We start from the raw sequence: 27,731 nt of genomic DNA, 5'->3' as shown, positions 1-27,731 counted from the left end.
CATTGTTTAAAGAACAGTTCAACATTTTGTGCCAACACTTTAAATGTATAAGTTACAAAGAGAAGTCAATAAAAATTTAAGTGAGTAAAAGAATACAACAGGCATCAGCCAATATCTACATAAAAGTTAGATTACATAAAAATTAGCTCATTTCCCTCAAAATTTAGAAAATGTGAATTATTCAGAGGTTTCACAAACAGGATTTTCTCCCTAAACCATACATGAACAAGAAGGTCAGTTACATATAATAAGGCCTCTACTTTTTTATAAAGTAGTTACAGTAACAGTATTTTATACAAATCATCTTGTTCATTTTATACTTTAAAATATTTGAATAAATTCAAATCAATTGTAATTCAGAGTTTTATAATTCTTAACTGTATACTTTTAAAGTACACAGTGAAGTAACCTCTCCTTATATTTATATATATACAGAGCATTTAAAATGTATGGAATCCTAGAAATATTTAAAAAACAATACTTTATGTTCAGTTTTCTGCCAAGAAAGTGAAAGCTATACCAATTCTAAGCAAACATATATGAAAAGAGAGATTCATATTCATTCACACAAATACCCACCCAGAAAAATTCTAAGAATGTGAGAAGGAGTTCCCAACTTTATTTAAAGAAAAAAAGAAGTATCAAGATTTGCCATGGGATTCTTATAAAATTAAGCTGCTCGGTATACCTGAAATATGACTTATTTGACAAGTCTGATTTGCCCACAATTGTTGAGGAACATACTACATCCATTACACTGGCCATTATTATCTCCTTATCATCACAATACCTGTAAGCATAGCTCTGTAATATCTGATAAATACTGAGTCAGGTGACATAATTCTGATTTTGTGTATGAATCAGGCACCAATATTATCAGTGCTAGAGCTATAAAAAACACTATATGTAATTTCAACTTTATAGCACATGAATAGTCTTTGATTACCTTTATTAGGATATTACAAGAAAATTAATGAAGAATGCAAAAAATACACATTTCTGTTACGATTTTTATATGTAATACTCTAGAGCTACACTGTTCAATAAGGTAGCCATTAGCTACATATGGCTATCGAGCACTTGAAATGTGACTAGTCCAAACTGAGATGTACTGTAAGTATAAAATATACACTGAACTCTGAAGACAGTACAAAAAAAGAATAAAATATTTTGTATTAATTACATGTTGAAAAGATAATATTTTGGATCTAATGGGTTAAATAATATATATATATGACTTGCATACAGCACTGCTCTAGCAGATCATACAATTTCAATAACATACTCCTAAGCTAACTGAAATTGTACTACTAAAAAAACACTAAAGCAGAGGGTTATTATGGAAAAACAAACATTCCAGTATCAAATCTGATAGAAAAGCCTAGTAAAGAAAAACAAAATGTTGTCATTTATTTTCTATTTCGTATTTCTAGCTTAAGGGTAGTGGGGGAGAAGAAGGGACCAGCCAAATCAATGACCAACATGTACCAAAAAAGAATGTTTTATAGTTACAAAAATGCTTTAACCCAGTAAACAAAGGTTTTTAGAAAAAACACAGCTTGGGCAACTTCATAAAAGACTAGTAAGGTCTGTGTGTTATCCCTCAATGAGTCCAATAAACAGCAACTTCAAAAAAGTCTGGATCTAGAAAGGGCCGTGATTTTTGCCTAAGGTGCTATATAATTGCTTATATTCAAATTTTAAAACTACATTAAGTGATAACTATAATAGAGATTTGAAGCATTTAGTATATTTCAGAATTTTAGCAAAATTTAAAAGATCAATTTTATAAATTACTAGAAAACTGCTTTTTCATTAGTCTTCTCATCATTTCATCAATGTAGGTAAAGAAAAAATAGTCCATTAATAAAAAGTGTTTTACAGAAACAAGGCAAACTGTAAATAGTTAAAATATAAAACATATACCTAATTTAATTCAAGAAAGTTAACGGCTGATTTAGTATGACCATAGACAATTGATATCATACAATTAAAACACAAAGTCTATCTTTGTCACACACTGGAATATTATTTCAATATAAACAATAGTACATAAGGTATTAACTCATTTAAAAGTTGCTTTTTCATAATTATTCCTTCATAATATGTATCTAAAATACTAAGACTAAAGATGAAATATGAGTATCAATAAATAATATGGGTAAACTCTAAATCAATTCTTCATGACCTAGCCATGCCACTTTTTCCTATCCTTTTAAAATTATTTAAGTTCTTTTCTTTTCTGGTTACAAGTATCACACAGACATAGACACACACAGACACACACAAAAAACCCAAAATAATAACAATAAAAAACTTTCTAGTCATCAATATATGAGTGCAATGATATTCAGTCTAAGTTAATCCCCAGACATCCAAATTCATGAATAAAAATTCATCAGTTTTAAATACACTGAGCCTATTAAGCAAGAACAAAAGCATATGCACAAAAGAGCTTTTAATATATTTCAAAGCCCACAAGAGCTATGGTCTCATTAAAATTATAAATTACACAAACATGGAATGAAGATTCAAACTGCAGTGCAGCTAAGCAGATTACAGAAAACCCCGCGTTCCATATGATAACACACCATGGCCCTCCCAGATGGAGGCTTGGAACAAAAAGGCCATCACCACAGCTAGGGAAAACCTCCTTGTGATCTCTGGTTTCTGTTCAGCAGATGACAGCCAAATAATATGTTGATTATTCTGTTTGTGCTGCTAAGCTTGTAAGATGGAATAAAAGCGATATGATCTATTGTGAACCCAATGCTAATGTGTTGCTCCACTCATAAATAATATGCTGAATTTATTTTGAAAATATCTTTTATCTGAATTTCAGTTTTCAAATGCATGAATTAAAATAAAAGCCAGTATAAAATTATATTTAATGTTATGCTTTAAACTAAAAAATGTAGATGACAAGTGAAAAATATCTAGGTGCTTAGTTAAGAGTCAAGTACAATCACCTTTCTTTAATTTCAGCACTGTGATCAGAGACAAAATACATTTTTAAATAGGCAATTACTCTCATGAAATATAAATGTAAAATTAAGTAATACAATAACCATGAAGTTAACAATAAACATTATTGACAAGATTAAAAACTAAAATACCAGGGTATATAAAAACACTTTGCTGCAATATAAATAATAGCACATTGAACAAATACCTAAAATATTTTTGAATAATAAAAAGTATCACTGAAGGCCTTATGAATGTTAACTTGTACACAAATGGATGCTCACAAGAAATCCTACTTAAAATCAAAATAATTAAAAAGAAGCTTATATAGTAGGAAGCAGCCACACAGCACAGGGAGATGAGCTCAGTGCTTTGTGACCACCTAGAGGGGTGAGATAGGGATGGCAGGAGGGAGATGCAAGAGGGAGGAGATATGGGGATACATGTATATGTATAGCTGATTCACTTTGTTATAAGGCAGAAACTAACACACCATTGTAAAGCAATTATACCCCAATAAAGATGTTTTAAAAAAAAGAAGCTTATAAAAATAATTTTCAAATATAATAGACAGCATTCATATCACTTTGATGACAAAAGTTAAAACCTAATTTTTCTCCTCAATTAAATATCCTGAACTTTAACAGAGTAAACTATACCCAAATGAGGTAACTGGAATTACGTCTGTAAATACTTCACAAAATTTCATGGATAAACATTTTTATGAATACTAGAATTATTAAAATATTGAAAATCATAACATTTTCCCACCCCAGAAATTCTTTCCTGGATTTTCTAGTAAACTTTCCTTAAAGACAAACAAACAAATAAATAAAGCAGTACATTAAAGCTGCAGGTAAGGTAAACACAGATTACACACTCTTTTCTTAAGCGGGTATTTTGTAGGTGGTACATAATTATGTTCATTTACAAAAGTCCACTTTGTTTTTCTGTCTAGAGACATAGATTGAGTCTAAAAAGAGAAGCAAAACTGCCTAACATGAAAATACAGGCTAAAAATTACAGATGCAAAAGGTAAAATTACAACACTTTTTAGAGAAAAACACAGAACATCCTTGGAGTAGACAATTATTTCTTAAGTAAGACGTAAAAAGCACTAAACATAAATAACAAACTAGACTACTTTAAAGTCATAAACTTCTGTTCATCAAAAGCACTATTAATAGATTGAAAAGGCAAACCTCAAGAGTTGGAGAAATATTTGCAATACCTATAAAAATGAAGGACTCATATTCTGTATAAAGAACTCCTACAAATCAAAGAAAAAGACAGCCCAACAAAGAAACGGGCAAAAGAAGTGAACAGGCACTTCACAAAAGAGAATAACCAAATAGTCAATATACATATGAAAAAGTGCTCAATATCATCAATCATCAGGGAACTAGAAATTAAAACAGTATAATGATTTACTACTTTATACCCACCAGAATTGAAAGATGAAAAAGATGGGGAAAAGGGAGCGTTAGCAAAGACGCAGAGCAACTTGAACTCTCATATGAATGTAAATTAGTACAACCATTTCAGAAAACTGGCAATTTTGATAAAAGCTGGAAATAAACGTACTTATGATCCAGTAATTTTGCTCCTACACATATGCTCAACAGAAACCCATAAATATATTAATCAGGAGATACGTATTAGAATGTTTATATTTAACATTATATGGAAATCACCCAAATGTCCATTAACAGAATAGATAAAAAATAGTTGTGATATAGTCATATAATGGAATGCAGCAATGAAAATGAACAGATTACAACTACATGCAACAATGTAGATGAATCTCAAGACATAATGTTGAACAAAGGAAACCAGACAAAAAAATTATACTGTATAATTCTATACATAAAATACAAAACCAAGCAAAACTAATCTACGCTATTAAAAGTCAAGGCAGTGGTAATCCTTGCGCAGGGAGGGAGACAGTGGCTGGAAGAGAGCATGGAGGTGTCTTCTAGAGTGCTGATAATGTACTTTTTCGTATCTGGGTGCTGGTTGCATAATTGTATTTGGTTTCTGAAAAATTCATTGAGCCATCCACTTACAATATGTACACTTTTCCATATATATAGCTTTCTTTAAAAATGCAATTTTGCACACAAATACAGATATACAAAGGTAGTCAAAATCCTTGTCATAAATTTAGAAACAACTAATGTATGTATAATCTAAAGGTGAAAACTAAAGGTTCTTATACTACTTATTTGAATAATCAATTTTTCAAACCAATAGGTAAGATAAGTTCCTGAACTCTTATAAATGGAGGAGCAACAGCTATTCACCCTATTATCTTCCCCAGCTCCCAAGCTACAATACCATATTTGCAGAGATAACTGGCCTTTGTATCAGAGTAGCTGCTGGTGCTGCTGCTATTATAACAGAGCTTCTAAAATAGTCTCAGGACTGAAAAATTGCCCTTATGTGTGAAACTAAAGTAGCATAAAAGATAAGGCAGTATAAAGAATATGTTTGCCATTTTCCCCATTGCCCTCAAATTTCATAAGCTTTTATTTATTATGAAAGCTTATTACCTAGTTTAATGGGAATCTTTTGAAAACATTTATTTTACTTTTCAGTGAAGTTAAAATATAATTCTTTAATATCAATATCCTACAAATTAAATGAAACTTCATGATAATTTGACAATATACATCTCATTATTTCCCACTTAAATATTTTCCCTTACTTCTATACTGGAATCAACAGACGATTTACAACACCGTTTTTCTCATATTGAAAAGACACTTTAAGAAATAAGCTAAGGGCTTCTCTGGTGGCGCAGTGATTAAGAATCCACCTGCCAATGCAGGGGACACGGGTTGTTCGAGCCCTGTTCTGGGAAGATCCCACATGCCGCGGAGCAACTAAGCCCATGAGCCACAACTACTGAGCCTGCACTCTAGAGCCCGTGAGCCACAACTACTGAGCTCATGTGCCACAACTACTGAAGCCCATGCACCTAGAGCCTGTGCTCTGCAACAAGAGAAGCCACCGCAATGAGAAACCCGCGCACCACAACGAAGAGTAGCCCCCACTCTCCGCAACTAGAGAAAGCCTGCGCACAGCAACGAAGACCCAATGCAGCCAAAAATAAATTATAAAAAAAAAAAGAAAGAAGCTAAAAGAGATCACCTAATGATTATATAATTCACTTTTTACTTGTATAATAAATATTTATTCAGTGCTTACTATCTCCCAGGCTCTGGGGATAAAGGAATAAAACTGGCTAATTTTGTGGGAAATATAGCAGGTTTATCCCTTTCTTTCTCTCTCTCATTTGACTAACAAATAAAACTATTTTTAACTAGTAACATAGTCACATATTCAAAAATTAAAAACAATCTAACAGATATACAGTAAAAGCCCCATCTACTTTGTTTTCCTTACCCATCCACATACAAGATTTAGATTTTGTATACCTCTCCAGATTTTCTTTATGCAAATATAAGCAATTATGAATATATCTTATTCCTCTCCTCCTTTATACAAAAAGTTGTTTACCATATACTCTGCTTGAACTTTGCTCTTTTCAAATAACAACGTACGCTTGAAAACTTTCCAAATCTTCATATAGAGAACATCCTTTCTCTTTTTACAGCTGTAGAGTACTTCACTGTACAGCTATGCCAGAGTTCATTCAACCAGTACCCTACTGATAGACATTAGGGATGTTTCCAATCTTTTGCTACTATAAAAAAAGCTACAATGAAAACTTTTATGCATATGTTATTTTAAAAGTACATAAGTATATCTGTAATAAATTCCCAGAATTGGTTGAGACAAGTATGTAAATGCATTGGTCTTTCTCTAGAAATTGCTAATTTTTCTTCTATGGGGGCTGTGTCATTTTGCTTCCACCACATATACATATCAGATGTATACCAGAAAAAGCTATTCTTTTCTTTGGGCCTCTAAGATATTTTGTTCATTAGGCAATTCTCAAAGATCTTCTCATTGGAAAAAACTATATGAAGTTCTTTGTTTATTTTTCCCCAAATGCTTATGTAAAATTTGCTGACTTAATTTTCAAGTTGGAAAAATATCACTGATGTAGGAAATCATCATATTGATGCCTAATGTGCTGGGATAGCAACTGTCTATCTCTCTTCCCGATATCTCCTTTCATTTAAAAACAAATATACACCCCCATCCCAATTTTTTTCCTTTAAATTCACATTCAGTACTTTATAATTGGGAAAGCAGTCAAATGTATTTCACTTTTAAATGAATGTTTTCCTGAAGCACTTAAATGCTTTCAGGAAACCAAATCTATGTTACTTCTATATTTTCCTTTACAAAGCTATCATTTCAAAGGTTGTTTAATCTTTATGACTGACATTTTCAATAGGCAATGTCACCTAATACATTGTTTTTATTTCAAAGCCCATCCTGTCCAATATTTTTTTTGTGTGTGTCCAATATTTTATCATTAAAAACAACCACTTAAGTTCACTGGACTTCCTATTTAAGGAATCCTTAAGTAAATCCAGTTTCAATATCACTGTTTTATAAGAAAATATGTACATGATAATTTTTATTCCCCAAATAAGGATACCACAGTATTGATACATGCAAATCTATGTTGCATTTCAATCATCCAGAAATCAGTTGTGAGATAATCTCAGTCTCTTGGAACAAAGCAGCAAGACAAGTTGCTGACCTCAAAGTAAATTTTAAATTTACTTTCTATGCCCTTAATCAGTAGATGGGGCAGACCATACTTAAGCTCTCACCTAACCAATGAATATGTTAGGTAAATGCTGATTTTTACATTAGAGTCAGTATAATGCACTGAGCAAAAAACAAGAATTACCTAACAAAGGTAAAACAAAACAAAATAACAACAACAAAAACTCATCGTAAGCAGCACCCAGGACATAAAAGTTATCAGTCTAGGACAATTTAGGAAAACAGTCCTAGACAGCATAACGGTCTCTGAGGAAATCACATAAATTCTGTGAAATGACTGATGTTCACAATAACAACTCTGAGCCATCAAAAAAAACAAAAACAAAAACAACTTACATTATACTCAATTTGTTCTGTTTAAGAAGACAGAAGGGTACATTTTATATTTCAAAAACATTTTATAAAAAAAATTCATATGAAATAAATTTTGGCACACAAAAGGATAAGATTCAATTATTCACAAAATTAACAGATGAGGAAATAGTACACCACTTGTTAATAACATCCCAATGAATGAGGAATTACTCTAAGTAAAATTCTCAAAGTTAGAATATACCACAGTTGCCTTTCAGAAGATGAATTGTGATAAAGTGCAGTAACATTTTGGGGGCCTTTAAACATACAATTCCCTGTGCAAGGCCACTTCTTGGTTAAGAGTCAAAAGAATACCTGATAATTTCTTAAAGCTAGTCATGCAAATTCTCCACTTCAATGGCTGGACACACTCAAGAATATATCCTGATTTCACTTTTCACTTTGTTTTCTTTAAATTGTGACTGCCACTAAGTACACAGGTTGGTCTGGTTTCTAGCTCCAACCTGCTAAATAACCTTGTGCAATTCACTCAATCTCTTTAGCTCTCCTTAGTTTCTTCATCAGTAAAGTGAAGAAGTTATAGAAAACATAACATAATAGTAAATGGAATCAAAGTGCTAATAAAGTAAAAGAGTTACTACATTAGGTCCTATATCTGTATCTGTATATCTACTACACATATACTATTTTTAAACTGTCACAAGTTACATGGCACTCTACCATATATGTAAGGCCTACAGTAAAGAAATTATGATCACTTCAGAATCTTTTCCAACATTTAGTATGTGTCACTCTCAGGATACAACAACTTTTTCATGTACTCATTTAAATTAATTTAAAATACTACTATAATCAATTATCTTTAACCTGAAAATATATGACTTTTTTCCACTTGACACATAAAAATCAACACATGATATGTAAAAGAATGTTCATGGAAATGTTAATTATAATAGCCAAACACCAGAAAGAACCCAAACATCCACCAACAACAGAATGGATGAATTCTGTCATACTCATTCCAAAGGAATAACACATGATAATGAAAATGAATAAAATAAAACTACATGCAACTATGTAGATGATCTTCAAAACATAATGCTGGGTAAAGGAAGAAAGAATGCATATGATTCCAGACAATGGGGCTCACCAGTGGGCCCATCTGTGTCCCATGCTACCCCACAGGGGCACCCCACAGCTGTAGCAGTGTCACACTGTAGCAATCTAGCACCAACTCAAAGGGAAGTACAAAGGTGGTCACAGTCTCCAAGCTCAAATCAGGATCCAGTATGAGCTCCAAGACTGGCTGTAGGGTCTGGACCCCAGCTCCACCACTCTAGCCACCTTTCTGTGTCTGTGATCACAGTTGCCACCTGCCAGGAACTACTAGACAAAGCACTGGAGACCCTGTGGTTAACACTGGTGATAGACGAGGATGGGACCTCTGTGGACTGCGAGGACTTCTTCCAATTGTTGGAAGAGGATACATGCCTGATGATGCTGGAGTTCAAGCAGAGTTGGAGCCCCAGCAGGAGTAGGTGCTATCATATGGCCTAGGTTGGGAGAAGCCCAAGCACAGCAAGGACATCGCCCTCACTACCTTGAACATATACAAGCAAAACCCTTGAGACCTCTTTGGCCTGAACATCAAAGCCACACTCTACAGGATCTACTCCATGAGTTGTGACTTTCAAGTATTTGGCCCAAAGAAAGTACTCAGGGAGCTCATCCAGTTGAACCTCCATGATGCTGCTGCAAGGCCTGGGCCACATTGCTGGGAATTTCCTCCACCCTTTGCCATGCAGTGGAGGAGGCTGAGCAGTGACAGTGGCAGCAGCAGGGTCCCCTCCATCCCTACTGAGAAGGGGCTCTGAGCTCCTGCCCCAGACTCGTTCCAAGAGATACCCTGTGAGGACTGTGTCAGCATCAGGTTTGGAGACCTGGAGACAGTGCAGACTAGATAACTCACCTGATTTCCCCCATTATTCTCTGACAGCACTGTGATAGGTCCCATCAGCATAATGCTTTCCATGCCTAGCCTATACACTTTCCTCAAGAATGCTGTCCTTTCCTAGCGATCTTTCCAGCCTCCCACTTACCCTGAAAGGCTACAAACTTGTCCCCAGGCATCTTGATCCCATTCTGATTGCAGCTACATCTAAATTCCTTACAACTCCTCCTGTCCCTAAGCTCTTTAATACAGTGAAGTCAGCCCTCTGACTTTACCTTAAGCTCTCTATTTCTTCATACCCTTCCCCTTAAAAATAACAAAAACATTTCCAACAAAAATACAAAAATGTTTATCCAAAAAAAGAATACATATGATTCCATAAAGATGAAAAAGAGGCAAAAAGTGAACACACTGCTGAGGAATACACATAAAAGTGATAAAATTATATAGAGAATTATCTAGTTATCACAAAAATCAGGACATTGGTTACCTCTAAGGAAAAGGAAGATTATACCAAGAGCTTCTGGTATGTCAGTAATGATCTATGGTTACTGAATGTCTGCTTTATACTTATTCATTTTATGTTTCTATATAGTGTTATATTTCATAATAAAAAAGTTTAAAATGATATACTTTCTGAAAAAATATATTGTTAAAGAGAAGGAAGAAAGGGCTCCTCTTTTTTGCTAACAATTTTATTTTCTTGGTCTACATTTCTAATTTTTATTGCAATATTTTAATAATAAAGAAATAAGTTACTATGCCTAATTCTCCAGAATCTTAATAAAGAACAGATTTTACAGGCTTCCCAAATGGCCACAAAAAAAGTACCAGGTCATTAAAGAGTATAAGATCAGTTATTTTGTTAAATCTTTGCTTAGCTCAATGTTGTGCCTGTTGTTTTTTCTTCTTTTCAAGAAAATGTATGCTTACTTTCAAAAAAAACCTACATTACATCCAGATATTAATTTTATGCAGGCTGCACTCCAAAAAATATATAATAATTTAGCTCAAAAGTAGGAAGAAAAACTTTTAACTCTCATACATTTTAAAACAATTTTAGGAACACCTGTGTTTGCATTCAGTATGAGGGTTCATAATAGGATGGACACAAATATGACACTTGAGATCCAATCCAATGTCACTCTGTGTAAGAATGGTTCACTGTGTGTACTAGAAAACATAATCGCTAGATTATAGGATGGATATACAAAACAAGTTACACTTAAAGTCCACTGTATAAAATGTAATGTAGGGTAACTCACTCAAAATAGATCCAACAGTGTCTAATTTAAATTATACTAAAGATGTTTTAAATAGTTCCTTTGGAAAAACATACAGGGAATTTAAATGATTACAAAAGAGATAATAATAATCGGACAAATTACAAACATATACACACACATATAATTTAGGAAATCCTAAAAGTTCCATCACCTACAAGCACCCTTCAATGTATGTTTGTTACAACTTTTAGATGCCACTAAACAGGAAGCAGACAATAAAACTTAGAAACAAGACTATCAGCACTTTCATCAGGCTTCAGATATCAACATAATGGGTATCACCCATTATGAAAACAGAGCTGCTTTGCTTGTATACTGTTGTTTTTTGTGAATGCAGGCAAGGATTCCCCTCCTTAGTGGGTCCAGCTAACCAGTTATTTGCCCATCTATTAAGTGCCAACTTTAAAAAATTACACTATGTCCAGCAGGGAGCAGCATTACAACATTCATAAGACTTAACCACAACATGAAACCGACAGAAGAAAAAGAAGGAAAAAAACCCCCTTACCATAGGTCTTTTCAATGATACATTCAATTTTTAGGCAGTTGCAGGGCTTCCAGAAAAAACATCTAAAGCATGTCTCAAAGCATATATAGGTGATCCATGGTTTCAGGATTCCTAAAGCAGGAAATCAAAATTATATTAAGTAAAGGCTTCTTTCAGCCATATTTAGTTGAATTAGTATATAATAGAACTAAATGTCTCTCAGCTGTTAAGGTGCATCTTCCTTATTGGATCAATAGGATTCTGAATTCAGATATTCAATGACACTTCGGATAAAATGATTTTAAAAAGCAGAATACTAAAGTCCTTTATTTACCAGAGAATTTAAGTAGAAGAAAGTAAATGGGTGACATAATACATCAATCAACCTAGAGAAAACTGGTCAAGGACTTAAAGGAGTTGATAAGCCAACCATATACAGTTCTGATATATCAAATCCTTCTAAACAATTTGCAGGTAATAGAGAGGATATAACATTCATTTCTACAGGTCAGCATGAATGAATATCTAGGGTTAGTTTTAGTTTTAAGAATACAAAGGCAGCAGAGAAGCAGTTTGTAATGCTGGTATGTTAAGCCTGATTAGTCAGATATTTACTGAATATGAGGAATGCACCTGATATTGTAGAAAAACTCCATGACCAGTCATAATATGTCAAAGGCAAAACATATTATGTTTGATATTCTCCTGGATGTCAAAACCTGCCTCATATTCAACAATAATAACTCCATGCCAGTTCTTACGACTGAGGAAATGATGTATCACCACTGTTACTTGAAACATTAAACAGTTTGCTTTATATGTGTTTACATGCAAAGTTTCATTGTTTACACCAAAACCCAAATTTTTGCCATTAAAAGAAGATAACATATGAATATTTACCTTGAAATGTATATAATATAAATAATAAATATATATAAGTTTGTGTAATATACAATATCACATGTCAATATATCATAAATATTTACTTGCAATTTAATGAATAATACATAAAATGGTTCCCACTATTTTCTACAGGGAAAATGACATGAGAAGCTTGACTTGAGTGTATGATATCAAGACTACAGTTACTCTCTAATAATCATCATTAATTTGACTTAAGTTGAAAGAAACTCTGATATATTCATCTTTTACTCTTTAACGCTAAGCTAGTCATAGCATTATTTCTTATTTTTTGCTCTCCTTAAAGTCTTCCCCATCCTATTTCTTGCCTTTGCTTTTGTACATTTCACTTTTCTGATACTTCCTCATTTTTGCCAATCTACCTTCCCTCTCCTTTATAATGCATTTCTGTTTCAACCCCAATTTTTGTTTTATTTAATCTCCTCTCTTTATGACCCTAACCATCTTTCTTCCCTTTTCTCTTAGGACCCTTAAAAGTGAGGGTTTTTTTTTTCTTTTTTTTTTTTTTCTGTAACAACAATCTGCTTAAATATACTCTTTCATCCACTTACAGGCACTGTGCTAGATCTTAATAATCCCACCTGATTAGAACACTCAACTAAATATACTTAAATTATATTGCTGCTACTCATAAAAATATTTTTTCCTCTGAGTTACTGAAATATTTGAAGAACTCACTAAACATTTTGGAGCCAGTCTTTTTTTTTAAAAAGATTTATTTATTATTTATTTATTTTTGGCTGCGTCGGGTCTTTAGTTGCGGCACGCAGGATCTTCGTTGAGGCATGCGGGATCTTTCATTGTGGTGCATGGGCTTCTCTCTAGTTGTGGCATGTGGGTTTTCTCTCTCTGGTTGTGGTACGTGGGCTCCAGAGCATGTGGGCTCTGTAGTTTGCAGCACACAGGCTCTCTAGTTGAGGCACGTGAGCTCAGTAGTTATGGTGCGTGGGCTTAGTTGCCCGGCTGCATGTGGGATCTTAGTTCCCTGACCAGAGATCGAACCCACGTCCCTTGCATTGTAAGGCGGATTCTTTACCACTGGACCACCAGGGAAGTCCCTGGAGTCAGTCTTAAAACACCCCAAATCTCAAGGAAATCTAATCACACACTCCTTCCATTCAATTTGAGAGGTGATTTAGGATCTTACTATATGGTGTGAATAAATACTGAGTAACAAACTTTTTTAAGTTAACAGAACTTTGCTGCTTTTATTCATGTGTGTGTATGCCCATGTGTACAATATCCTCATCAAAAAGCAAAGACACATTAAAGAGCCCCGTACTTCTAATATATATTATAAAGTCTATAAAGAAAAGTGATTTCCCTATTCGGCACTTTCTAATCTGAATATTAACATTAACAGTATTAATGTATGGTGAAATAATCTCACAACAAAATATTATGCAAAACTTTGAGTTTTAAAAATGATAAATAGATTATATAACACATTTATAATATAATTCCTAAAAAGAGACTATAGTGGGTTGAGTAGTGTTCTCCCTTCCCCCCAAACTCATGTCCACTTGGAACCTCAGAATGTGACCCTATTGTAACACTGGATCTTTGCAGATATAATCAAGGTAAGGATCAATATGAGATCATATTAGATTAGGGTGGGCCCTAAATACAATGAGAATGTCCTCAAAGGAGACCGGAAAGGACACACAGAGACACAGAGAAAAAGACAATGTGAAAATGAAGGCAGACATTGAAGTTATGTTGACACAGCCAAGGAAAGACAGGAGCCACCAGAAGCTGGAGGAGGCAGGGAAGGATCCTCCTCTAGAGCTGTTAGAACAAACATAGCTCTGTTGACACCATAATTTTGGACTTCTGGCCCTGGAAACTGTAATGAAGTAAATTTCTGTTGTTTTAAGCCACCAAGTTTGTGGTAATTCGTTATGGAATTCCTAGGAAATTAAAAAGATTTTGGTACCAGGAAGTGGGGTGTTGCTGTAACAGATAACAAAAAATTTAAGAAAAATAATAATAAGACTGAAGAGACTATTGGTAGATTGCCTTGAAGAGCCAGCTGATATTGGATTGACCAAAAAGTTCGTTCAGGCTTTTCCATAAAATGGTACAGAAAAACCCGGACAAACTTTTTGGCCAACCCAATAGAAATGAGACGTTAAGGAGATTCTGGTGAATGCTCAGAAGGAAGTGAACAGGATGGCTGAGAACACTTGTATCACCTTAGAGAATACACTTATTTGTCAGGAACAGAATGCTACAGAAATATGAACATTAACTGGACTTCTGGTGAAGTCTCAAGAAGGGAATGAGAGATGTTATTGAACACTAGAGGGAAGGCAGTCTTTGTTACAATGTAGTAAAACTGAAATGTGTTCTAATGTTGGGTGAAAAGTAGAACTTGTAAGTGATGAGCCTGAATGTTTAGCTGAGGAGATTTCCAAGCAAAATGTTGAAGGCATGTACTGGTTTCTCCTTGCTGATTATGGTAAAATGTGAGAGAAAGGGGATAAATTGAGGAATGACAAAGGATAAAAGGAGATAAACTGAGACAGTTAAGCAGAAAGAAATCAGCACTTGATGATTTGGAAAATTCTCAGCATATCTAGATTGCAAAAGATGCTAACATGACAAATCATTAGGAAAATGCAAATCAAAACCACAATGAGATACCACTTCAAACTCATTACAACAGCTATTATCCAATAAATAAAGAAAGAAAGAACAAAAGTTGCTGAGGATTTGGAGAAATTGGAACCTCTCTGTACTGCTGGTGGGAATGCAAAATGGTTAAGCCACTGTGGAAAACACTTTGGTAGTTCCTTACAAAGTTAAACATATGCTTCAGCAATTCTACTCCTCGGTATATACCTAAAGGAATTCTAACAGATACTTGTACTCTGATGTTCATTACACCAGTATACACAATAGGCAAAAGATGGAAACAGAACAAGTGTCTATCAACAGATGTATGGATAAACAAAATGTGCTATATATGTACAATGGAATACTATTCAGCCATAAAAAGGAATGAATTTCTGACACATGATACAAGATGGATGAACTTTGCAAAACACTATGCTAAGTGAAAAACATTATGCAAATGCTAACAAAGAACAAATATTATATGATTTCACTTATGTGAGGTACCTAGATAGGCAAATTCATAGACAGGAAGTAGAATAGAGGTACCAGAGGCTGCGGTGATGGAGTGGGAAGGTTATTGCTCAATGGGTAAAGCATTTCCCTTTGGGATGATGAAAAAGCTCTGGAAAAAGATAGTGGCAATGTTTACACATCATAAATATACCTAATGCCATTGAATTGTACACTTAAAAATGATTACAATAATAAATCTTATGTTATGTATATTTTTATCACAAAAAGATTTTTCCTATGGGAAAAGGACCCAAGACCTTGAGCCAGATGCAAAGGCTGACATAACTACTTCAACTAGAGAATCAAGACTGAGCTACTGATAAGCTCTAAAATGAACATATTCCAATGCTCAGTGAGGGAAAAGGATCATCATATATGATAGCAATTCATTAATTCCATATGAGTTCATTTAGGAAATGTTAATAGAAAAGGAAACATGAGCTGCTTTTTAAATTTTTTTAAAATAACCTTAGAATACCAAACAGACTACAAAATTAATTTCAAATCTTTCACTCTGGAGAATGATAAAATTATAGTACAAAATGGCCTTTAATTTTTTTTTTTTAACTTTGCATTTTGGGGAATGAAAAAATATAAAAGGTAAAAACATGGCTTTAAATTTCTAAAGATTTTTAAAAGCAAATATATTTAAACGATTAAAAATCTTGTTTCAGTGCTGGACAACTCTGATAAAAAGTTCTTTAATATGAGTTGAAACTGAACTTTCTATGCTTTGGAGAAACAAAGGGGTCTGATTTCTCTTTCACAAGATTAAGACAGGTCTTCTGAAACTCAAAATCATTCACCTCTGTGTTAAATTTATGTCTCACTTACTACTTGTTTCATATCACATTCTCGAACCATCCTGGTTACTATGAATTTACTCATTTTATCAAGACAAATATGCCTCATTCCTTACGCAAGTATCCATAAGCTGGCTAAATAAAAGGCTATCTTTAGGAGGATACTAATGCTGAGTTTGGGTCCAGGTACAAATCGTAAATAAGCTTGAATTTTGTCATCAGACAGCTCATCACAGTTGTGAATCCTAGCTCTATCATTTACCAGCTATGTGAGAAAGATGGTTAATTTTATGTATCACCTTGACTGGGCCATGCAGTGTCAAGATATTTGATCAAACATTATTCTGGGTGTTACTGTGAGGGTGTATTTGGATGAGATTAACATTTGGATCCTCAGATTAAGTAAAGCAGATTGCCCTCCCTAATGTGCGTGGACCTCATCCAATCCACTGAAGGCCTCGGTAGAATGAAAGGCTGACCCTTAGGCCACTAAAAGGGAGTGAAAAGCAGCAACATACTACAGGTTATGAAAACTTTTTAAAAGATAGAAATAACAGTGATAGGTAGAATAGGGCAGAGAGAGCAACATCCTAGCACAGGGTTTGGCAAACCATGGTTCACAGGGCAAACCTTCCAGGTTACCATCTGCTTTTGTATACCTTGCAAATTAAGACTGGTTTTTATACTTTTAAATGGCTCAAAGAAAAGAAAAGAAGAATATTTTGTGACGTAAAAATTATATGAAATTCAAATTTCAGTGTTCATAAACAAAGCATTATCAAAACACAGCTGTGCTCATTTTTAAATATACTGTCTACAACTGCATTCCAATGGTAACGTTGAAAAGTTATGAAAGAGGACATGTGGAAAACCTAAAATACTTACTATTTAGTCTCCAAAAAAGTGTGTTGACCCCTGTCCAACTACACACACAGGAGAATGTTTCAGGGAAGATGTAACTTTTCTTCCTGTAGAAAGGGGTTGTGGGCTGAACCAACAGTTATGGAGGATAAAAAAAGGTTTAACCTGCCTGAGAGGAATCTGGCCTCCAAAGTATAGTGGTTGAAACCTAGGATAGGATCCTCCTTATCAGGCTATTAGAGACGGACCTGGCCTGTCTGCTTGCTCTCTGCTTATCCACTCTGAGCAAAACACACCAATAAATTAGTCCTACCTATACCCAAAGCAATCTACAGATTTAATGCAATCCCTATCAAAATACCCATGATATTTTTCACAAAAGTGGGACAAATAATCGTAAAATTTATATGGACACACAAAAGACCCCAAATAGCCAAAGCAACCTTAAGAAGAGCAAAGATGAAGGTATCACACTCCCTGACTTCAGACTACTACAAAACTACGGTAATCAAAACAGTATGGTACTGGCACAAAAACAGAAATACAGATAAATGGAACATAACAGAGAGCCCAGAAATAAACCCACGCATTTATGGTCAGTTAATCTATGACAAAGGAGGCAAGAATATACAAAGGAAGAAAGAGAGTCTCTGCAATAAGTGATGCTGGGAAAACAGGACAGCTACATGTAAAAGAATGAAAATAGAATATTTTCTCATACCATAAACAAAAATAAACTCAAAATAGATTAAAGACCTAAATCTAAGACCAGAAACCATAAAACTCCTAGAAGAAAACATGCAGAACACTCTTTGACATAAATTGTAGCAATATTTTTTGGATCTGTCTCCTAAAGCAAAGGAAACAAAAACAAACATAAACAAATTGGACCTAATTAAAGTTAAAAGCTTCTACAGAGCAAAGGAAACCATTGACAAAACAAAAAGAAAACCTACTAAATTGGAGAAAATATTTGCAAATGATATGACTGATGAGGGGTTAATATCCAAACTATATAAACAGCTCATACAACTCAATATCAAAAACAAACAAGCAAACAAACAAAAAAACCCTAAACAACCCAATTTAAAACTGGGCAGAAGACCTGAATAGACATTTTTCAAAAGAAGACATACAGATGGCCAACAGGCACATGAAAAGATGTACAACAACAGTAATCATCAGAAAAATGTCACTCAAAACCCCGATGAGATATTACCTCACAACTGTCAGAATGGCTATCATCAAAAAGACCACAACTAACAAATGTTGGTGAGGAGTCTGAGAAACGGGAATCCTCATATACTGGTAGTGAGAATGTAAATTGGTAGAGCCACTATGGAAAACAGCATGGAGAGTCCTCAAAAAAATTAAAAATAGAACTACATGATCCAACAGTTCCACTTCTGGATATATATCCAAAGAAAACAAAAACACACAATTTGAAAAGATATATGCACCCCAGTGTTCACAGCAGCATTATTTACAATAGCTAAGATATGAAAGCAATCTAAGTGTCCATCAACAGATGAATGGATGAAGAAGATGTAGTATACATATACAATGGAATATTAGTCATAAAAAAAAGAAATTCTGCCATTTGCAACAACATGGATGGACCTAGAGTATATTTTGCTTAATGAAATAAGTCAGACAGAAAAAGAAAAATACTGTATGTTATCAGTTATATGTGAAATCTAAAAAATAAAATGAATGAATATGACAAAACAGAAACAGACTCATAGATATAGAGAATAAACAAGTGATTACCAGTGGGGAGAGGGGTGGGGGGAGGGGCAAAATAGGGGTAGGGGATTAAGACGTACAAACTACTATGTACAAAGTAGAGAAGCTACAAGGATATACTGCACAGCACAGGCAATATAGCCAATATTTTATAATAACTTTAAACAGAGTACAATCTATAAAAATACTGAATCACTATATTGTACACCTGAAATTAACATAATATTGTAAATTGACATACTTTAATTAAAAAATACTAAGTCCTACCTACCCATAAGGAATTCCCATCAGTATTCTTTCCGTTTAGGGTAATTTGCTAGAGAAAGAAAAGAAGAGAAAACCCACTCCAGTTATCTATATTATTCAACTGGTCATATATCAACATGAATGAACAACCAAGGATCAGCAACATTTAAGGAAACCAAAAGAATGAAAAAGAAGGCCCATGATGAAAAACAGAACAAGCAACTCTGGAGAAATCAGAGGTAATTCAGGGAGGAAAATAAAAGGAAAATAATTCTATTTAACATCTTCAGAGATATTAGTTAAGATATTGTATCTATGCGACAACAGGCATATGAAAGAGTAGAATTAAAACAACAAACAGTAGAGTTTAAAGAAATTTAAAATAGAATGCCTGTCCACCACCAACTCCCCCCACATATACAAAAAAATAGAAAAGTTGAAACAAAAGTTGAAGAAATACAGAATAACAACCCAAGGAGGGTAATAATCTCTCTAAAATGTTACAGGAAAAGACCCCCAGGGAATACAGAGCAGGAAAAAGAAAAATAAATAGATCCCTAGATACATCTTTCATGTAGAGCAGAGGTTGTCAAACTAGGGCCCATAAGCCAAATCCTGCCAACTCCATTTTAGCTAATAAGGTTTTACTGGAACACAGCCATGCTCATTCGTTTACATGTTGTCTATGGTTGCTTTTTTGCTACAACAACAGAGCTAAGTAGTTGCAACAGGGACCGTATGGTCTGCAAAGCCTAAAATATTTACTATTTGGTCTTTCATAGAAAAATTTTGCTAAATATTGATCTAGAGCTATGCTGTCCAATACAGCAGCAACTAGCCAAAAGTAGTGTTTAAATTTAAATTATTAAAACAAAATTAAAAATTCAGTTCCTCAATCATATCAGCCACATTGTAAGTACCCAATAGCCATATGTGTTTAATGGCTATTATACTGTTCAGTGTAGATATAGAACACTTCCATCAACACAGGAAGTACTACAGGACAGGGCTTACCTGGAAATTATAATATAATAAGCCACTACAGCTATATTTTAATTATTGCCTTTAAAAGTGCTACAATGAACAACAAAAAATACCTAAGAGAAGCAGGAAGAAAGATTAAATTCAGAAAAAGACAAAAATTAGTAACATTAGGGCTTCCCTGGTGGCGCAGTGGTTGAGAATCTGCCTGCTAATGCAGGGGACACGGGTTCGAGCCCTGGCCTGGGAAGATCCCACATGCCGCAGAGCGGCTGGGCCCGTGAGCCACAACTGCTGAGCCTGCGCGTCTGGAGCCTGTGCTCCGCAACGAGAGAGGCCCGCGCATCGCGATGAAGAGTGGCCCCCGCTTGCCACAACTGGAGAAAGCCCTCGCACAGAAACGAAGACCCAACACAGCCAAAATCAATCAATCAATCAATCAATCAAAACATACGCATCTGATTCAAGATCCTCATTAAAAAAAAAAAAAAAAAACAATTAGTAACATTAGAAAAGGAAATAATTAATGCCTAAATCTAAGGCATCATTCTATGAAAATAGCATTAAAATAGATTTTTTTTAATCCTTTAAAGTTACTGAGAGAAAAATCCAAAGATATAGCATTACAAATGAGAAACTAAATATCATAATGGATATGGACGAGATTATGAAACAACTCAATGTAGAGAATGCAATTAATTAATGCTACCAAATTTGAAAATAATTTTAAAAGTGTTTCCTAAGAAAATATAATTCAAAGAAAGGTAGAACAAGAGCTGTGAACAAAAAAGTTAAAAAAAATGTTGTGTAATTTAGTTCTGAATTTACGATGAAAATGTTTGCTAGGATTTTTAACTTTCATCTTATCCTACAAGAAACTTCATATTCTTAAACTGGGAAATAGCAGTCAAAATATTTCCCTCTGCTAACACTACTTATTGGGCCAAGAAATATGTATTTCTTCAGAGGGGATCAGCACTAGTCTAAATGATCTTTCATGCAAAATCAGTAGATGTGATGTAAGAAGCTTCACGAGGAATGGTTTTAAATATCTGGCCTTTCCCTGGGGTCCCATAATTATTCATACTGTGGAGGAATTGATACCTCATCAGAAATGTCCAGGATAATTAGAATAATGCATGGGCTTAGATTAGCACCGCAGCTTTATGCCTGTGAGACTCCTCTAGTTGACACAGGAAAGGGGCACCAGGCATTAGTCAGCAGTTGTTAAATTCCTTACTTGGGCTCCATGCAAAGAAGAACAACAGTCCCCGATTGGGAGATACACCTATGCTGGGCCATTCTACCTCTGGAATTTCTTTTTCCTTTAACACTAAAAATTTTTAGTGTTTTAGTGTTTACCACTAAAAATGTCTTGTTTACCGTTATAGACACATTTACTTGAAAAATCTCCTTGAACCAAAACATGTTTATCTTTTGACACATCTACCCTATTACACTGAATATTCCCAGATGAGTATATAGTGGATTTTTAAATTTTAACTTAAAATCCCAGTTTTCTGCTTATACTTAAGAATCCACTACAATTGGGATGAACGTAAGTTCTCATGTGCCCTGGACAGTCCCAGATTACACCTGCTTTCCTGGCATCCAATAATTCATGTATTTCAGCACTCTCAAAAGTGTTCCAAAAATTATTGAGGAAATCTAAACAAAAAGTAAAAAATGTTTTAAAATAAATGATGAAAACATAAAATGTTAAAAGTTGTAGGATACAGCTAGAACAGTGCTTGGGGAAAATCACCCTTAACTATAAATAGTATACTAGAAAAGAAGAAAGGTGGAAAATCAATGAATTAAGCTTTTATCACAGAGAGAAAACCCAAAATTTCAGCAAATCAAAACCAAAGAATGTAGGAGGAAGGAAATAATAAGAGCAATAATCAATAAAATAGAAAGTAAAAAATTTTACAAAAACAGGGAAAAAATTTAAAAGCCAAAAGTTGGGTTTAAAAAAAAAAGATTAATAAAAATGAAAAATCCCTAGCAAACCTAAAAAAGAAAAAAAGAAGAAACACAAGTAACCAATATCAGCAATAAAGAAATCATTTACAGTCACTAAAAAGTAAGCTCATAACAGACGAACCCTCCCTTAAGTAACAACCACAAACTCGGGACAAAATACAAGAACAATTATGTGAAGGCTCTACAGATTGAACAGAACAAGATTTTGTTGGTGAGTCAAACTTGTAAGAAGGGATTTCCAAAGGGTGAGCATCTTACTTTTACTGATTTAGCTTGAGTGCAGTGCAGTACAGGTGGTTAAAATTCTGAGAGAAAAGAAGTCATCCTTCTGGAGAACCTGAAGAATCATACACTAACCAATGGAATGGTAAGTCCAGAAAAGTCTACCTAATATGTGTGACTCTATTTACTGAAAAAGTAATGTTCAATATGGCAGGGAAAGAACTGTCTTTTCAATAAATGGTGCTAGGTCAATAGGATATCTATGTAGGAAAAACAAATACACCTTCAGCCCTGCCTCACACCAAAGACAAAAAAAAAATCAATTCCACCAGCATGCAGACTCAAATGTTTAAAAGTAAACAGCAGGGCTTTTAGATGAAAATATTGAGATTATCTTTGAACTCTTGGGAGTAGGCAAACCTAGCCATAAAGTGCTAGACATAAGGAGAAAAACTAATCCTTCAGAATACATTCTGACTAAAATCAAAAGATGATGAACCGGTTTGCAAGGCAGAAATAGAGACACAGATGTAGAGAACAAACATATGGACACCAAGGGGGGGAAAGCTGGGGTGGGGGGCTGGTGGTGGTGGGATGAATTGGGAGATGGGATTGACATATATACACTAATATGTATAAAACAGATAACTAATAAGAACCTGCTGTATAAAAAAATAAATTTAATTAAAAGAATACGAAAAGGAAAGCCACAGACTAAGAGAATATATTTGTAACACATTTATTTGAAACTGAACTCTTAACCAAAATATAAAAAGAACTCCTACAAATCCAGATTGAAAGACAAACAATGCAATTTTTAAAAATTGGCAAAGACACAAACAGACTCTTCACAGAAGAGGTTATCCAAATGGCCAATAAACATAAGAAAACGTGCTCAACTTCATCAGTTCAAATCCAAATGAAAATGTCATACCATAATCCTCCCCAAATGGCTAAAATGAAAAGAAAGACAATACTAAGTGTTGGTAAGGATGAGAAGCAACCAAAATTCTCTAACATTCCCGGTAAGAGTGTAAATTGGTACAACCATGTTAGAAAAATGTTTGGCCACAAATAGTAAACTAGCCAAATCCCTTTCAACAGTAGAACGGATAATGAATTGTGACACAGTTACACAATACTATATAGCAATACTATACAGTAACAAATACTCCACAACTGTACACATTAATAACAGACATTTCATAAATATAACAGTGAGCAAAAGAAATCCAACACAAGAGTAAATGGTGTATGGCCTCATTTATATAAAATACAAAGACAGCTAAAACAATCTGTGATGTTGGAACTCAGGACTGGGATTTCCCTTTATGAGTATACTGACAGGAAGCAAAAAGGGATTGCATGGGGTCCAAGAACTCCCTCTGTGCAGGCATGACCCTGGCATTCACTCATTCAATTATGCTGCCAGAATACTATCAGGCCCCATGATAAGCCTCACCATTTCTGTTATATGCTTTACATGCACAGACACAATGGTAATATGAGCCCTCGGTCCCAGAAAACTCAAAAGGCCAACCAAAGGGGTACGCACTTCGGTCATGGGGCGCTAGTTGCTTATCATGACCATTATGTTTTCTGGTGTACCTTTAATAGGTCACTGCAGTCTTTCAATTGTACCTGCAGACTTCTCAGAATACCCTTGTGGAAATGGTCCCACTATTTGGCCACAAGGGTGATATACACCCTGTTTATGAAACTCTCAGACTGAGATTTTATATAGCTGATTTCTTTGTACTTTGGACACTTTTTTTTAGGGACTTTATTATAGAGCAGTTTTAGGGTTACAAAAAATTAGGAGGAAGGTACAGAAATTTCTTATACACTCCTTACACCACACATGTATAGCTTCCCCCATTATCAACATCATTCACCAGAATGGTGCATTTTTTACCAAGGAGGAACCTACACTGACCCATCATAATCACGCAAAGTTCATAGTTTACCACAGAGTTCTTTTTTGATGCTGTACATTCTGTGGGCTTGCACAAAAGTATAATGACATATATCCATCATTATAATACACAGACTATTTTCACTGCCCTAAAAATCCTGTGCTCTGCCTATTCATCTCTCCCTGCAACCATCTCTGCCAATCACTGATCTTTTTATTGTCTCCATAGTTCTGCATTTTCCAGAATGTCACATAGTTGGAATCAGTATGTAGCTTTTTCAAGTTGGCCTCTTTCACTTAGTAATTTGCATTTGAGGTTTCCCCATGTCTTTTAATGGCTTAAGAGCTTGTTTGTTTTTAGCGCTGAATAATAGTCCATTGTCTGGATATACCACACTTTATTTATCCATTCACCTACTGTAAGACATCTTGGTTTCTTCCAAGTTTGGGCAGTTATAAATAAAGCCTCTATAAACATCCATGTGGAGGTTTTTATATGGATATGTTTTCAACTCCATGGGGTGAATGCCAAGGGGGCACAATTGCTGGATCATATGGTAAGAGTATGTTTAGTTTTGTAAGAAACCTCCAAACTGTCTCTCAAAATGGCAAAAGCATTTCACATTCCCACCAGCGCTGTATGAGAGTTCCTGTTGCTCCACATCCTCACCAGCATTTGGTGATATTAGTGTTCAGGATTTTGGCCCTTCTAATAGATGTGCAGTGGTATTTCAATGTTGTTTTAATTTGCATTTCCCCTGATGACATATGATGGGAAGTATCTTTTCATATGCTTATTTGCCATCTGTATATCTTCTTTGGTCAGGAGTGTCAAGGTCTTTCGCCCATATTTAAATCAGGATGCTTATTATTATTGAGTTCTTTGTGTATTTTGGACAACAGTCCTTTATCAGATGTGTCTTTTGCAAACATTTTCTCCCAGTCTGTGGCTTGTCTTCTCATTCTCTTGATACTGTCTTTCACAGAGCAGAAGTTTTTAATGAAGTTCAGCCTGTCGATTATTTCTTTCATAGATTATGCCTTTGGTGTATCTAAAAAGTCACTGCCATACCCAAAGTAAGCTATGTTTTCTCCTATGTTATCTTTTAGGAGTTTTATAGTTTTGTGTTTTACACTTAGGTATGTGATCGACTTTGAGTTAATTTTCCTGAAGTAAAGTCCGTGTCTAGATTTATATACTTATTGATTTTTTACATGTGTATGACTAGTTGTTCCAGCACCATTTGTTGAAAAGACTATATTTGCTCCACTGTATTGTCTTTGTTCATTTGTCTAAGATCAGTTGACTATATCCATGTGAGTCTATTTCTGGGTTCTCTATTCTGCTCCACCAATCTCTTTGTCTATTCTTTTGCCAATACTTTATAGTAAGTCTTGAAGTCAGGTAGCATCAGTCCTCCAACTTTGTTCTTCAATATGGTGTTTCCTATTCTGTATCTTTTGCCTCTCCATATAAACTTTAGAATCAGCTTGTTAATATCCAAAAAATAACCTGCTAGGATTTTATTTGGGATTGCATTGAATCTACAGATCAACTTGGGAAGAAATGACATAATGAAAATATTGAGTCTCCTATCCACGAATATGGAATATCTCTCCATTTATTTAGTTCTTCTTTGATTTGGTTCATCAGAGTCCTGAACTTTTCCTTATATAGATCTTATACACTTTTTGATTCATACCTCATTATTTTATTTTGGGGGATACTTATGTAAATTGTATTGTTTTTAATTTCCAATTCCACTTGTTCATTGTTAGTATATAGGAGCTTATTTTATTTTGATATCAAGGTCAGAAGGTTTTACTGAGGATGTGTAGGTTGAAGTGAGATTTGAAGGATAAATAGAAGTTAACTAGTGGCCTTTTGGATGAAGGGAACAAGGTGAGTACAGGAGAATAAATGAATGATAGAGTGAAGAGAGTAAGGGAATTTATAGAGTGATGTGACTAGAGAGCTAAGTAGTGGAAACCAAATGCATGTCCTTAAAAGTTTTGTTTTTATACTGTATGATCAGACATCTATTTTGAAAGGATTGGGATGGCTCTTGAATGGAGAATGTACTGCAGGAGAACCAAAGATGAGCGCTAAATGCTCTAGAATGGATTAGGGAGTTACTGAGAAGTAAACTCCATAAGTCTTGGTAAGAGACTGGCTATGGAGGAATGAAGCTTAAGAGAGGAATTGAGTATAGTGAGTTGGCTCAGGCAACTAATTCTACAAACGGTCTTATCATTTACCTTGATACAAAACACCAAAGTCTGGGGCATTATGAGTTTGAGGTCCCATTAAGACTTTCAGAAAAAAGGTAAATATCTGAATTTATGATTCTCAAGATCAGAGAAGCAATCTGGACTATAAATATGTTAGTCATTGGTGTATAAATAGGAACTAAGGTCCTGGGAATGGATGAAGGTAAGAATATGGAACAAGAAAAGAGAAAATGGTCTTAAAAACTCCAAGATTTAATGGCAAAAAGGAAAACAAAGAGTCTTATGTTCATTTACACTTTTTAGCCATTGAATTTAGCCTCCTCCTTTCAAATACTGATCCCTTTCCTGTGCTCCAGATTCCATTCCTTCTACCTCATTCAGGTTCTTTTCCTCATCCATTGCCAAGAATGTTTTCCAGTAGCTTCATCTCTCTCTCTCTCTCTTCCTTCCCCTCTCCTTCTCCCTCCCTCTCCCACACAAGAAAACTGCTCCCTTAAACCTCTGTCATCTCCCTCTACCCCCTTCACAGCAAACCCTTCTAAAATGTAAAATGGTCTACTGTCATGGAATATTCAACTTCACTTCCCATTCAATTCCAAACAGAATTATTTGACTTTTCAGTATGCTACTCCATCAAACCTGCTCTTAACAAAGCCAAAAATAAATCATTATTACTACATCAAGTAAACACTTTCCAATTCTTATTTTACTTTCTCCTCCTCTGCACAGCTTTCAAGTGTTCATGTTCCCCAAAGTTTATTCCTGGTTCTTTTTTCTTCTCACTCTAAAGTATACATTTCCTTGGTGAGCTTATCCATTCCCTTAAGGTAAACTCCCACCATGGGCTAATTAATTTCTAATATATATGTTTCATCTAGAGATCCCTCTCTCACATAGCCTACTGTGTATTGGACATCTCCACTTGGATACTCCACAGGTATTTTACTCCAATTAAATACATTCAATACATAAA

The 27,731-nt window shown here is 34.6% G+C and overlaps 1 protein-coding gene and 1 pseudogene across 7 annotated transcripts in view; one reads left to right on the top strand and one right to left on the bottom strand.

Annotated features, from left to right (window-relative positions):
- The window catches only part of IMMP1L (inner mitochondrial membrane peptidase subunit 1), a 74,541-nt gene that overhangs the window by 43,850 nt on the left and 2,960 nt on the right, over positions 1–27,731 (bottom strand). For 6 of the 7 annotated variants that reach the window (XR_450901.2, XR_009009200.1, XR_009009201.1 and 3 more), the window contains exon 2: positions 11,735–11,845. Coding sequence is in view for 2 of the 7 variants with exons in the window: in XM_007181011.1 (XP_007181073.1) it covers positions 11,735–11,845 (111 nt within the window). In the remaining 5 variants the exon portion in view is untranslated. Of the gene's footprint in view, positions 1–11,734; positions 11,846–19,447; positions 19,493–27,731 lie in introns of all 7 variants that reach the window. The other variant, XM_007181012.3, reaches the window with a different exon arrangement.
- LOC130708806 (lipid transferase CIDEB-like) lies at positions 222–9,850 on the top strand (annotated as a pseudogene).

This window comes from Balaenoptera acutorostrata, chromosome 9 (assembly GCF_949987535.1).
Source record: "Balaenoptera acutorostrata chromosome 9, mBalAcu1.1, whole genome shotgun sequence".
Lineage (NCBI taxonomy): Eukaryota > Metazoa > Chordata > Mammalia > Artiodactyla > Balaenopteridae > Balaenoptera > Balaenoptera acutorostrata.
This window is presented reverse-complemented; position numbering and strand designations above follow the sequence as displayed.